This window comes from Bos mutus, chromosome 17 (genome assembly GCF_027580195.1).
Source record: "Bos mutus isolate GX-2022 chromosome 17, NWIPB_WYAK_1.1, whole genome shotgun sequence".
Lineage (NCBI taxonomy): Eukaryota > Metazoa > Chordata > Mammalia > Artiodactyla > Bovidae > Bos > Bos mutus.
The window spans coordinates 19,032,622-19,046,862 of record NC_091633.1 but is presented as its reverse complement, the minus strand read 5'-3'; the positions used below and the strand labels follow the sequence as shown (position 1 = coordinate 19,046,862).

Below are 14,241 nucleotides of genomic sequence, written 5' to 3'. Positions count from 1 at the left end.
CTTCCCTGGTGGTCCGGGGGCTAAGACTCCACACCCTCAACACAGAGGGCCCAGGTTTGATCCGGGGTCAGGGAACTAGATCCCACAAGCCACAACTAAGAGTTCACATGCCGCAACGAAGATCAAAGATCCCGCGTGCCACAACTGAGACTGGCAGAGCCAAATTAATTAATTGAAAAGAAGAAGAAAAAAAGAAGACTATACAGATGTGCTTCATTTTTAGTCCTGTTCAGTCCTTCATACTATGAACAGACAACAGTTTATTTAGCCATTTTCCTATCACTAGGTTGTTTCCAGTCTCTGACAATAACCAACAATGCAACAATGATTAATATCCTTGCACTGTCTCCTTGGGCACACACACAAGTGTCTCTGGGGAAGAGACGTGGAATTGCTGGGTCATGGCGTACAGGCTTGTTTTTACTTTTAACCTGTCTTGGCAAACTGCCCACAGAGTGGCTGTGCCAATTTATGCTCCCACCCACAGCATACAACAGCTGCCCACACTCACCAACACTCAGCGTATCCCCACTGACTTTCTTAAAGGCGCTTCCTAATGCCTCCATGGGCTTCCCAGGTGGTGTAATGGTAAAAGAACCCACCTGCCAACGCAGGTAGATGTAAGAGATGCAGCTTCGATCCCTGGGTCCGGAAGATCCCCGAAGAAGGAAATGGCAACCCATTCCAGTATTTTTGCCTGGAGCATCCCATGGACAAAGGAGCCTGGCAGGCTACAGTCCATAGGGTTGCACAGAGTCAGACACGGCTGAAGCTACTTAGCACACGTGCATGCAATGCTCCATACTTCACCTAATGCTGAAGCTCCAGTACTTTGGCCACCTGATGTGAAGAGCCGTCTCACTGGAAAAGACCCTGATGCTGGGAAAGACTGAAGGCAGGAGAAGAAGGGGGCAACAGAGGATGAGATGGTTGGATGGCATCACCGACTCAATGAATATGAGTTTCAGCAAACTCTGGGAGATAGTGAAGGACAGGGAAGCCTGGCGTACTGTAGTCCATGGGGACTTGCAAAGAGTCAGACACGACTTAGCGACTAAACAACAATAACGCTCCACTGGTGGTATTTTCTGCCCACTCTTAAAACATCAGACTGGAGTCCATGGCCCTTCTCATAATTGTGTCCGCAGGCACATACAGTCATTCCTGACTCCTAACAGTTCTCTGTCATTGGCTAGGGCCACTTCCTAAGGGAGATCTGATACTGGATACCACACTTCCTGTCCACCCTGTCCTCGGCTCCAGGCTCAGGATTTGTCAGCCTCGAGGACAATGTGAAGTGGCAACAAGGCCCTTAGTGTGACACGCTCTCTGTTCCCAGGGCATTCCTCACCCACACCCAGCCTCTGCTGATTCCACCTTGTGTAGTCACACCAGCAGCAGGAAAGATTATCAACTCACTTCGTGGATTCTGTCCTTTTCCCAGACAGTTGTCTCTCAGTCTTTTTTCAACTGTGGTAAAATATATATAAAACTTACCATGTTAATCATTAAAATTTTTCTAATTGCAATAAAATACACACAAAACTTACCACCTTAACCATTTTATGTGTACAACTCAGTGACATCAAATATGTTCACATTATTTGCCATCCATCTCCAGAACTTTTTCATCATCTCAACTGAAACTCTGAACCCATCACCCAATAACTCAGTTTCCTGTTCCCCTCAGCCCCTGACAACCTCCACTCTCTTTTCTTATTCATTTTTGGCTACGCTGGGTCTTCACTGTTTTGAACAGGCTTTCTCTAATCGTGGCGAGCAGGGGCCACTCTCTGTTGCAGTGCTCAGGCTCCTCATTGCAATGGCCTCTCGTTATGGCGTGCAGGTTCTAGGCAAGTGGGCTTCCGCAGTTGCAGCTCGTGGGCTCAGTAGTTACAACTCGAGGGCTTAGTTACTCTGAGGCACGTGGGATCTTCCCAGAACAGAGATCAAACCCGTGTCTCCTGCATTGGCAAGCGGGTGCGTACCCACTGTGCCACCTGGGAAGTCCTCTACCATTCTTTCTACCTCTATGAATATGACTCCTCTAAGTACCTCATACAAGTTGACTCATACAGTATTTATATTTTTGTGCCTGACATTTAAACACAGCATAATGTCTTCAAGGTCCATCCACACTGCAGAACGTATCAGAAGTTCCTTCCTCTTTAAGGCTGAACAATACCCCACAGTATGTACATAGCACATTTTATCCACCCGTCTGTCGATGCACACCTGGGTTGCTTCCATCTTTTGGATATTGTGAATAATGTTACTATGAACATGGATGTATATATATTTGTTCGAGTCCTTGCTTTTAATTCTTTGGGGTATATATGTGTGTGTGTGTGTGTGTGTGTGTGTGTGTGTATTCAGAAGCAGAATTTCTGGATCATATGGTAATTAATCACACAGCTTAATTTTTTTTTTTAAAGAACTGCCATATCATTTTCCAGAGAGGCTGAAACATTTCACAACAGCTGTCTCTTGATGGGACTGTCTTTGTGGTGTTTCTGGGAGGGGGCGGGACGGGGGGAAGGAACACAATTCCTGTCTTCCCTCAGAGACCCTGTCCTCCACTCCTGAGGATGTCTCCAGAAGACCCTCAGCTGGACCTGTGCTTTGAGATGCTTTTTCCAGGAGTGAGCCACACGGAGGCAAGCCAACCCTGCCTTTCAACCAACCAGCCCCTATGGTCTTGAACGCAACTAGTCACCAGATGGAAGCCTTCTGTTGTTTTTGCCAGCTCGGCAGCTATTCCCTTTCTGGTTAATTCCCTGTAATTTCTTTGGAGATCCTCCCTCCCTGACACTGAGTCCATGAGATCTGGCTAGGAACAGAGTGGACCTTGCCCCAGGTTCCAAGGCAAATGACCCAGGCCTGGCCAATCAGAACATCACCCTCCTGACCCAGCTGGTTGACTCAGGGACGAGCATTCAAAACCAATCACACTCAGTTGTGGGACTTTTTTTATCAGAACTGTTGAAAAAAAGGGGAAAAAAAGAAACTTTTTTGCCACTCGTTTTGAAGATAGTAGGATATGAGCCCAGAGCTAATGGGGCTGCCATTAGCTGCCTGGGAATGAACCCAATTGAGAGGAAAACAGGATGGAGGGGTAAACTGAGCCCTGATGGTTTCATTTAAGCTCCTGGATCAGCTTATATCTGAAGGTGGTACACCTTTGAGGTCCTAAGTAATATAAGTGAACAAATGCCATTTTATTCTGTTTGGCTTTGCCAATTTGGGTTGAGTGTCTCCATTTAAGAGGCCAGTGTCAGGGACTTCCCTGGTGGTCCAGTGACTAAGACTTTGCACTAACAATGCAGGGGGTCCAGGTTCGATCCCCAGGCAGGGAACTAGACCCCATTTGCTGCAATTAAGAGTTCGCATGCCACAACTAAAGATCCCGCGTGCAGAAAGGAAGACAATATCCCACATGCCCCAACTAAGACCCGGTACAGTCAAATAAAATTAGCTAATTTAAAAATGAGGCAGGGGTCAGAATCTAGATTAATATGCCAAAGAACAGAGCCTCCCTTCTGGGAAAAGTTAACCATACCAGGTAAGAAGAGAAGCCATAAATCTTGGACTCATTACCAAGCTCTTGCCCTGGGCACTGTCATCGTAAAGGTGCCAAAAAACTTGGAGCCTGATGAATAAATCCTTCATCAAGCCAGTAACTAAACAGGCACTTTAAAATGCAGATCTCTGAACAACCATATTGGGTGTTTTTCTGCCAAAGCAAGAACCTAAACCATTATTAACAACTTTATTGGGTATAACTTACATGTCATAAAATTCTCATTTTAAGTGTACAATTAAGTGATTTTTATACATTTATCAAGTGGTGCAACTATTACCACGTCCAGTTTCAGAACTTTCCGTCACCCAATAAGATCTCTAGTGCTTATCCACACTCACTCCCCACTCTTCTTCCTCCCAGCTCCTGGCAACCACTAACCCACCTTCGGACTCTATAGATTTGTCTTTTCCGGGCATTTCACATCAGAGGAATCATATAAGATGCAGTTTTGTGTCTGGTTCTTTCACAAAGAATCGTGTTTTTGAGGTGTATTTCTGTTGTGGCATGTATCCACTTTTTTATCACACCACAGCATTTATACCATATTTTGTTTACTCATCTACCAGTTGTTGGACATTTAAGTTATTTCCAGTCTTTGGCTATTACGAATAAGGCTGCTATGCACATTTGTGCACAAGTCTTGGTAGTAGATATATATTTCAACTTCTCTTGGTTAGATATCTAGGAATAAACTGCTGGGTCATATGGTACATGTATGTTTGCCAACTCTCAAAGAAAATGCCAAAATACCAAACCACTATTTTTATTTCTAAACTTGGCAGCAGTGGGACTTTCCTGGTGGTCTAGTGGCTAAGACTCTGCACTCCCAATGCAAGGGGCCCACGGTTCAATCCCTGGTTGGGGAATTAGATACCACATGCTACAACTGAAAGACCCTGCATGCTGCAAGGAAGACTCCGTGCAGCCAAACATATAAATAAATCAATAAGAAACAGAATATAAAGTAAATAAAATAAAATAAACTTGGCAGAAGTGGACTGAAGCAAAAGAGCACACTCACCAAAAACTGGGAGTCTGGTGTCTGCACACAATGCAGGGAGTACCAGCTTATAAAGCACACGACTGACTCCCACTTCAAGTTGCTACCTCCAAAAATAACCCTGAGTGCTGGGGGCACCGGAGCAGACAGGCAGCTGCGAAAGAAAGGACTCTGTTCTGCGGCTGAGAGCAAGTCCCAACCCCCAGCTGTCTAACTCAAGACCAAGCAAAGGAAAGAAAGACCCACTTGATAAAATACCTAAAGATAGAGCTTTGGGGTGGGGGGCGGGGAAGATAGTTACAAGGCAAACACTGCCAGGAAACAATCAAGTGCTGACTATATAAATGTAATAAAAATCCCCAAGAGAAAGTACAAGCATTGTACACTGCTCAGTTCTTCAGTAAATGAAATTTGCATGGTCCTAATCACATAAATGACTGAATCTTTTTTGGGGGGTTTGTTTTTTTAGCCACACCTCTCAGCATGTGGGATCTTAGCTCCCCAACCAGATGCTGAACCCGTGCCCCTGCAGTGGAAGCGCTGAGTCTTAACCACTGGACCATCAGGGAAGTCCCATTGAGCCTATTTTTATGAATAAGGCTTTTGGTACTGTTAGGTGACTTTCTGGTCTCCTGCTCATTTGACTATGAAATATTTCAGGCATATTGAAAAAGTCAGAAAATCCTATAATTAATAGAAAATAAACAACATTAATGCCCACATTTCTCACCCTCAGTTTAAGAACTAATAGTACACAAATTGTTGAAAGCCCCTACATATTCTTTCTACATAGCATTCCCATCCTCTACCCTCAACAAGAGGAACCCCTAGGCTGGTTATTTCCACCCCCAAGCCCACCCCAGATCAATCTTGTCTTCCTCTGTGCCCTGAGAGGTTGACCCCTACGGACTGCATCTCCTGGGCTCCCTTGCCCTGCCTCCTACTTAGCCAACGGGGTGCCAGGACAGAAGACTGGGGGAAGGAGGAGAGGCAGACTGGGGTATTGGTTCCCCTGCCTCCTCCTCACTTTCCTAGGCTTTTGACACTACAGCTGCAGTCCTGCTGCTCTCCTTTACCCTGCACTAGGCTCCGGTGACTGCCCCTTCCGTCTGTCCCTTAAGTATTGGGATGGTCCCAACTCCAGGGGCCTCGTTGTGTCCAGCTCTTGACGACCCCATGGACTGTAGCCCGCCAGGCTCCTCTGTCCATGGAATTCTCCAGGCAAGAATACTGGAGTGGGAAGCCATTCCCTTTTCTAGGGCATCTTTCTGACTCAGGGATTGAACCTGGGTCTCTCTCATTGCAGGCAGATTCTTTACTACCTGAGCCACCAGGGAAACCCCTTTAAACCCCTGTAAATAGCCTCGTCCTTAAACTCTTTTCAGAGAGATCCATACGGAAGAGTCATTTGCCTCTTGCTAGGGCCCTGCCCAAATCTCCATTCTACTGAATCTGACCCATATCACTCCCTTGCAAAAGTCTGTATTTGTACTGTATAGACACGTATCAGTAAGCAGAACATAAGTGTTGTATTGAATGCTTTAAATTATATTATACATGTTATACTATACGTACCTGCTTAGCAACTTTTCACTCAATGTTGCTTTTCTCTTTAAAACATTTACCCATGTTGATACATATGGTTCTAGTTTATTCATTCTCATCTTCATACCACACTCTATGGATGTTTGGTGGAATTATCCATCCTGATGGACAGTTAGGTTTCCAGATTTTAGCTGTTATAGAATGCTTATACACATTTCCTATTTGACTTTTTAACTATGTGGCTATGTATTACTTATAAAAATATAGGATAGATCAGAGACAGACGCTAACATTGGCACCATTAGCTAGGATGCCCATAGCTCCTTTCCCACATATCTGATTGGCATTCCTTTTATACCATGTACAGGAGACACAAACAGTTGAGTTTCCATTGAAGGATTTGGAGATCTGCCACCTCTCCTGTCCTCTGAGGCCACAAACTCTGCCCCAGTGGGAAGATGAGGTTAATGATTCCAGGTCCCAGCACGGCTGTGACACACCTGGAGATGCCCTCTTAACATAACTTGACTGAGTCACAACACCTGAGTCAATATGCATTGCAAGAATTGATGGCAATGAGACTTCCCTGGCGGGCCAGTGGTTAAGACTCTGTACTGCCACTACAGTGGGAATGGGTTTAATACCTGGTCGGGGAACTAAGCTCCCATATGGCATGGCCAAAAAAATTTACTAAATGTGCCAGAATGGAATCATGTGCCATTTTCAGACAGGGCTCTGGCCTAGGAGCACTGCAAGCTGGTGGATAGCCCAGTAGACTGCCAGAGTCATGGCCACCACAAAAATACGGTGGCTGGTAGTTGGGGCTGGTGCTAAGTTTTCACGAGATTGCATTTATATAGTTCTAAGGAACTGACTTCAGACAAAGATTTCTGAATGCTGAATATACTGAACGAAGACTCACTGGCAGTGGAAAGACTACAAAGATGACAAGTTGACTTCACCTAAACTGTATCAGTTCTACACTGGGAAAGATTCTGAGTCACGTGCCAGGATCAATTAGTAATGTCTGTTATAGGAACAGTAAGTGGAGGTATAGGCAAGTATGTCAGGCATTTGGGAGGCAGGTAACATAAAAATTAAGTGATTAGGCTTGACACTCAGACTGACTTCACGTCTAGAATCTGCCACTTCTTAGTTTCCTCAGTTGTGAAAGAGCTAGGGCATGAGATATAGGTAACAGGCCATGTACTGGTATTTTTAAATCAGCTTTATAGGTATAATTTACATACCAATTCACCAATTTTCAGGTGTACAATTTAATGAATTTTGGCAAATATATACAGTTGTGTAACCACCACCACAATGAGGATATAAAATAAAGGTTCCCTAACTTTGTTGGTTTACCACTGCCTTAGTGTCTCAATGAACTTTTCACAGAGTCCTTAGGCCAAATAATTGGAAGAAAAAGTGAAAGTGAAGTCATTCAGCTGTCTCCAACTCTTTGTGACCCCATGGACTGTAGCCTGCCAGGCTCCTCTGCCCATGGGGATTCTCTAGGCAAGAATACTGGAGTGGGTTGCCATTTCCTTCTCCAGGAGACCTTCCCGACCTAGGGATCGAACCTGGGTCTTCCACATTGCAGGCAGAATCTTTACCCTCTGAGCCACTAAGGAAGCCAAATAATTGAAAAGTATCCATGTCCTAACAACTCAGTAGTCTCTTGGAAGAAATAAAAAAGAATACGCAGAAATTGCCAAGGGTATTTTTATTTCATTTTGAAGTAACCAAAATTATTTATGGATGTATATGCCTGTCAGGCTCAAAGCTTAGGAATAGATTGGACACTGTCACCCTCATTTCTTGTTCTAAATTGATTTTCACATAGTACTTGATTTTAATCAGCACCAAAACCCCAACTTCACTAAGATATGACATCATTAAAAAGAATGTAGCATAATCTAATGTGCAGCTGTGAACTACTCCATTAGCAGTTTAAGTGGTACGTGACAGATGTCATTGTCTTTCTCTTGAAAATTTAAATTATCCCATAGTGCCCCTATGAGCTTGCTGCAGCTCCTTGGAGGTGCCTTAACACAGTTGGTGAAACACAGATATAGACTGTTTCTACAATATTACTCCTAAAAAGATAGCTGTCTGGCATCCTTCTCTGTTTTTGTTTTTTCACTACCAGTACTTTGATTTTCCTTCATGGGACCACCCCTCTCCCACTGTTATTTCATGTGGTTTGAGCAGCAGTCATCCCAGTCCTGGGCAACAGGGGGGACATATTAACCAAGACCCAGCCAATCAGTGCCACAGGATCTGGTTAAGGGATAATCACATGACCCAGGTAGGGCCGATGAGAGTCAGCCCTGGGACTCCAGCTAGAATTACAGGGGAAAAGATGCTTGTTTCTGAGGTTTGCTAAGCTGGTAGATGTCAGCCTGGGGCTGTCAAAGCTCATCTTTGCCACAACATGGGAGAGATGGTTGAGAACAAAGCTGACAGAGGACACAGACACACGTGCACATGTAACATCACTGGAGAAGCTGGATCCAGCCCTGCCTGAAGCCATTTGCCACTGGACTTCCCAATACAGAAGCCAATAAACTATTTCGGTTTTTTGGCTTAAAGCTGGTTGAATTGGATTTCTGCCACTTACAACTAAGAACCCTTACTAATGCTTCATGTTAAAGCACCATAGAAATAAAATTAGTCCCCACAAGTCCAAAACTTTCCTTCTAAAGCCAAAGGTCTCAGGATACTTTTGGAGCTCAACCCCAAAAATACCTGATGGAAACAGCGGGCCTGGGGTCAAATTCTGGCTCCACGAATTTCAAGTTACGTAACATCTCTCAGCCTCAGTCTCATCTATAAAGCCAGGTTGTTGTTTAGATTAAATGGAATAATCCATGTATCATACAATTAGTTCTTATTGTTGCTGCTATTACTGTCAGCCTTTGTTTGGTCGACAAAGAAACTCAAGTTCAGAGAGGCAGCTTGCTAAAGGTCAGATGCTAGACAGCAGCAGAATTCAGACCTGAACCCAAGAATTCTGATTCCCTTGTCCAGAGTTCTTTCCACACAACCCACTTCTAGGGGAAAAGAGGCCTAGAAAACAATGCAAGATGGGAGAGAAACAAGAGTACCCAGGGCACAGACCTGCCTTGGGCCGTGGTTAAGAGTACAGACTCTGGGGACTTCCCCAGCAGTCCAGTGGTTAAGACTCCACACTGCCAATGCAGGAGGCACCAGTTCAGTACCTAATGTGGGAACTACGATCCTGTGTAGTGCAAGGCATGGCCTAAATAAATAAAAAAAAATTTTTTTTAAGAGTATAGATGTTGATGTTCACCTGCCTGGATTTGAATCCTGACTCTAGTACTTATACTTTGGGGTATATTTTTCACTCTGTAAGATGGGTATAACAGGCTCTATTTCAGAGGGTTTTAATTAAATAATACTGATCTTCCTGCTTCCAGCCTGGCCCCCTCATGTCTATTCTATACACAGCAGCCAAAGGAATACCTGTTTCATTGGTAATAAAAGCCAAAAATCTCTGTAATGTCCTGTCAGGCCCCTGCATTTCTGCGAGGTCAGGGTAAGGGAAAGGCCTCTTCGGGCCACCTCCTTCCTGGGTGCAGAGGGATGAGGTCAGGTTTCCAGAGAGGCAAGACAAGAAATGCTCATTAAATCACCTGCCACCACGTCTGTAAGTGACCTTCTGTGGTCACACCACAGGCCACAGGGCCAAACATGCGCCAGTCTCAGACTAATGCTCAATCGCCAGCACACCCAAAACCCCAACCAGCCAAAACCAAAGTCCTCATAGCAACTCAGCCTTGCCCCTGAGTCCACGGAGGCCCTGGCAGATGTACATTACAGACAAAAGAACAAAGATCCTTTCCTCTAGAAAGTCCCAGAGATTTTGACATTTTAGGGTTTGGGGGAGGGGGGAAGTTCCAGAAATCTTTCAAATCCTTTTGGGTCTGAAATTAGATCTCCTCTTTCCTCCCTCCACTGGCAAAAGGGAAGGAGAGATAAAACACAGAGATATTATACATCATCCCAAGCAAGACAGAATCAGAGAGATATGAGCATGACACCCACAAATCCCAGATTCTGAAGCAGATACAGGTGAAGTAAGATAGACTGGGATTTTCTGGTGGGAGAAAAAGACCCTTCCTACCATTAACTTTTCTAGTTCCAATCAGCACCCCCACCCAACGTATACCTGTTGTGACCTCCTTGCTCCCCGACAAATGTCTCATATTTGAAAGTTCACCCAACACACACATAATGACAACGTACACTCTACCTATTACATGCCTTTTTCCAGAGATGTTCATCTCAGGAGTTCAGAGTTCTCATGTGTATTATGGGGGGTGGGGGGAGGGATAAGAAGTCGGACCTAGTCCATTCCACTTGCCCCAGTGCTGAAGACCTGAGCAAGGGACATCATGGTTTCTACCCAGTCAGTTCTTCTACAATCCTTGCACCAGGGGACACAATCCAGGATTCATTTCCAATTCCTCTCTGTCCCCCACACACTTGAGCCCCAGAGACACCAAGTAAGAACATAACAACAAATCAAACGTCTCCTTTGCAACCTCTGCCTGCCAAGACTAGCTATCTAATTGCTGTTAATTGCATTAATTGTATAGCTCTGAAGAGTTAAGACTCTTCCTTCTAGCCGAAAGCAGGGTCAGGGAAAGGCATTATGAACAACAAAAGCTCCACACAGCAAAACTCTTCTCTCACGCCCGACCCTAATACCCTCCATGGGTCCACAGTTGGACATAACCGAGAGCCCAGCAGGACAAAGCGGCAAGAAGCAGCTGAGTGGGGACTTCCCTGGTGGTCCAGTGGTTAAGACTCCTCGCTCCCAATGCAAGAGGCCCGGGGTTCAGTTCCTGATCAGGGAATTAGATCCCACGAGCCACAACTAAAGATCCCCCACATATTGCAATGAAGATTGAAGATCCTGAGTGCTGCAACTAAGACTTGGCACAGCCAAAATAAAGATAAATACTGAGAAAAAAAAAAAGTAGCTGACTCTTCTCCATGGCAGGAGAGCCAGAAAGGTCCCCTGGGAACCAGCTCTGGTACCTTACTCTCTGCTCACAGCTAAAACAGCACTCCTCTCCCTGCTTGGTCTCTCCAGCACCCCTTCTCTATTCTTCCGGACCTATGACCCATCTTCCCTCTAGATGGCTCTGGAAAGACCCATCACAGACACCCTTCCCCATCTCCCCTCCTTCCCCTACTCTGGACACAGTAAACGGCTAATTAAACTGCAGACAAGAGCTCCATGGACAAGCAAAATGTCACTGGTCCCAGCTGAGACTAGGCAGAAGTGGGCTGGGGGTGTTCCATGTGATTTCAGGCAAACAGAGCCCAACTCTGGAGAAAACAAACACAATCCGGTAGTTGGGGAGGGAACAGCCCCATCTCCCAAAAAAAGATCCAGGCATCTCTCTTAGCCAACTCCAAGATTTTCAGAGACCTCTCTAGTCACCAGGATAGGCAGCTGAGGCCTCTGCGAACCTCCTCTCAGGAACAACTCCTCCTGCCAGGGACCCCGCAGCGGCAATGCCAATGCTGTTCTTTCAAGGGGCCTCTCTTATACTCGACCTCACCCCACCCAGCATAAGGCTCTGGGCCAAAGCTTGAGGGCTGGGAGCAGCCTCTATCACTGGGAGGCAACCCAGCTGTCAGAAGTGACAGATGTCACCCACGACGCCAAACTTGGCCTGCAGCAACGTCAGAGGCGGGACACAGGAGCCCCAAAGGCTGAGGTCAGGGGTCTCTAACCCCTAAGCAAAGCCTGCGGGCTCAAGGTGAAGGGCTCCCAAGCACATCTCCCAAAATGGAGCGTCAGAGGAGAGGGCTGATCCGCCACAGCAAAAGGGGAGTGGAGCCGCCAAACCCTGGTGGGCGGCGGTGGGGTTAGGGGAGACCCCTGAGGAGGTAGGGACTGGGCTTTCTCTTTTGAGTCCCAGAACATACCTGGTCCCTCCGGCCTCCCCAACATGGACATGCCTGGAACTTCCCCTCAGAGGTCACAGATCAACTTTCTGCAGCGAAGGAGGCGCGCGCAGCAAAGAGCCGGTGAGAAGGCGGGGGGTGCTGGGGTAGCTGTGGGGGCTTCCACCCAGCGCCCTAAGTGGATGAAAAAGTGAAGTCCTGGGAGATGGGAGGGGGCTGGCCCACGCAGACCACCGGCAACAACCCCTCGCCTCCGCCGCAGGGCCTGGCCCGGGCCTTGATGGTTCCCACGGCCGGGGCTGGGAGAAGCAGGAAAGGAAATACCCGGCACTTCAGGTAGCAGTTTCGGGACCAGGTGGTCCGGTCCTACCTGCAGTTCCTGAAATTCTCCCTCCAGCTCATGCCACTCGCGCTCGCAACGCTCCAGCTGGCCAGACATGGTGCAGTGGTGGTAGGCGGCGGCTAATCCCGCAGCGTGGCGCGGCAAGCCACCCGCACCCCACGCGTGTCCGCCGGCCAGCCGCCTTCCCAGGGACCAGCTGTTCCTGCGCAGCCCGAGCCACGCGCGCACCTGACGTCACAGCCCCGGCCCAGGCGCCCGCCCCACCCCCTCGCCGGGAGGCAGCCCCCTGCGCACGCGCACGCGCCTCCCCGGTCCCGCCCCCGCGCGCCAGGCGCCCGCGGCGGGGATTGTTGTACCTTTGCGGGAGTTGGCTGGGTCTCTCAGTGTTTCTTTAGAAATGCTTCGGCCTTTAGGGAATCTCTCATGCCCAGCTGGGATGGGGAAGTTGGCCGCAAACCGCATTTGTAGAGCTTATTTTACCTAGATTGTGTGTATTTGGGGTGTCTGGGGTCGGAGGGAGGAAGGAGTTTGCGGAGAAGGAGCGTTGCCTTAACGGAGCCGAAGCCAGCCACGGCCTGAAATGCTAGAACTGACATTGACCATCCAGCAAGGTCGCCGGGCAGGGCGGGGAAGCTCAGAAAGGGCCCTGTCATCTCATATTGTCATTATTTATTGCAACTAATATATCCTAGATCCTGCCCTCTAAGACTCTGGGTAACTCGCTTGACAGCTGTTTCTGTCATTCAAATGACACAACCACCTCATTGCTAATTGAATCCCCTCTCCCGCCTGGTCCTACAAGCACTATCCCTGGCTAGCTTTCCAGGCGTAGCTCCTACTCACCCCTCTTCAGCCACTGTTTTTTAATTCCTGCTTTTGCATGAAATATTCTTCCCTGTAACTCTTCACTTGGTTTCCTCTTTCTCATCATTCTCTACTTAGTTCAAATGACACCTGTATTAGTTTCCTAGGGCTGCCCTAACTACAAACTGGGTTATATACCACAAACTGGGTGACTTAAACAACAGAAATGTGTTCTCTCATGGTTCTGGAGGCTAGACTTGAGAAATCAAGGAGACAACAAATTCATACTCCTTGGAATCTTGCTTCTTCATAGCTTGTGGTGGTCACCAACCTCAGCATTCCTTGGCTTGCAGCTTCACCCCCTCCAGCCTCTGCGTTCTGTTGTTACATATGGCTCTCCTTCCCGGCATGCTTGTCTCTGCATGTCCTCTCCTCCTACAAGGACACCGGCCTCCTTGGATTAAGGGCCCACATGCCTCATGGCCAAAAAAACAGAACAGAAACAGAAGTTCTTTGGAAGGAATGATGCTAAAGCTGAAACTCCAGTACTTTGGCCACCTCATGCAAAGCGTTGACTCATTGGAAAAGACTCTGATGCTGGGAGGGATTGGGGGCAGGAGGAGAAGGGGACGACAGAGGATGAGATGGCTGGATGGCATCACCGACTTGATGGACGTGCGTTTGAGTGAACTCCGGGAGTTGGTGATGGACAGGGAGGCCTGGCATGCTGCAATTCATGGGGTCTCAAAGAGTCGGACACGACTGAGCGACTGAACTGAACTGAATATTATAACAAATTCAACAAAGACTTTAAAAACGGTCCACATGAAAAAAATGGAGGGGGAGGGAGGTTGAAAAGGGAAGGGACATATGCATACTTATGGCTGATTCACGTTGTTGTACAGCAAAAACCAACATATCTTAAAGCAATTATCCTCCAATTAAAATAATTTTTTTAAAGTGGAAGGCTCTGGGTACCCTGGACTCATGTTCACACTTGGCCATGGGCTGGAACAG

General features: G+C 47.1%; 1 protein-coding gene across 4 annotated transcripts in view; it reads right to left on the bottom strand.

Annotated features, from left to right (window-relative positions):
- Positions 1 to 12,661, bottom strand: part of TMEM120B (transmembrane protein 120B) — a 42,612-nt gene extending 29,951 nt beyond the window's left edge. The window contains exons 1-2 of one of the 4 annotated variants that reach the window (XM_070386219.1): positions 12,448 to 12,589; positions 12,099 to 12,251 (exon numbers count right to left, since the gene is read on the bottom strand). In XM_070386219.1, coding sequence (XP_070242320.1) covers positions 12,099 to 12,129 — 31 coding nt within the window. In that variant the 5' untranslated portion in view covers positions 12,130 to 12,251; positions 12,448 to 12,589. Of the gene's footprint in view, positions 1 to 12,098; positions 12,252 to 12,447 lie in introns of all 4 variants that reach the window. The other 3 variants (XM_070386221.1, XM_005904700.3, XM_070386220.1) reach the window with 3 other exon arrangements.
- Between the last annotated feature and the right edge of the window lie 1,580 nt (positions 12,662 to 14,241).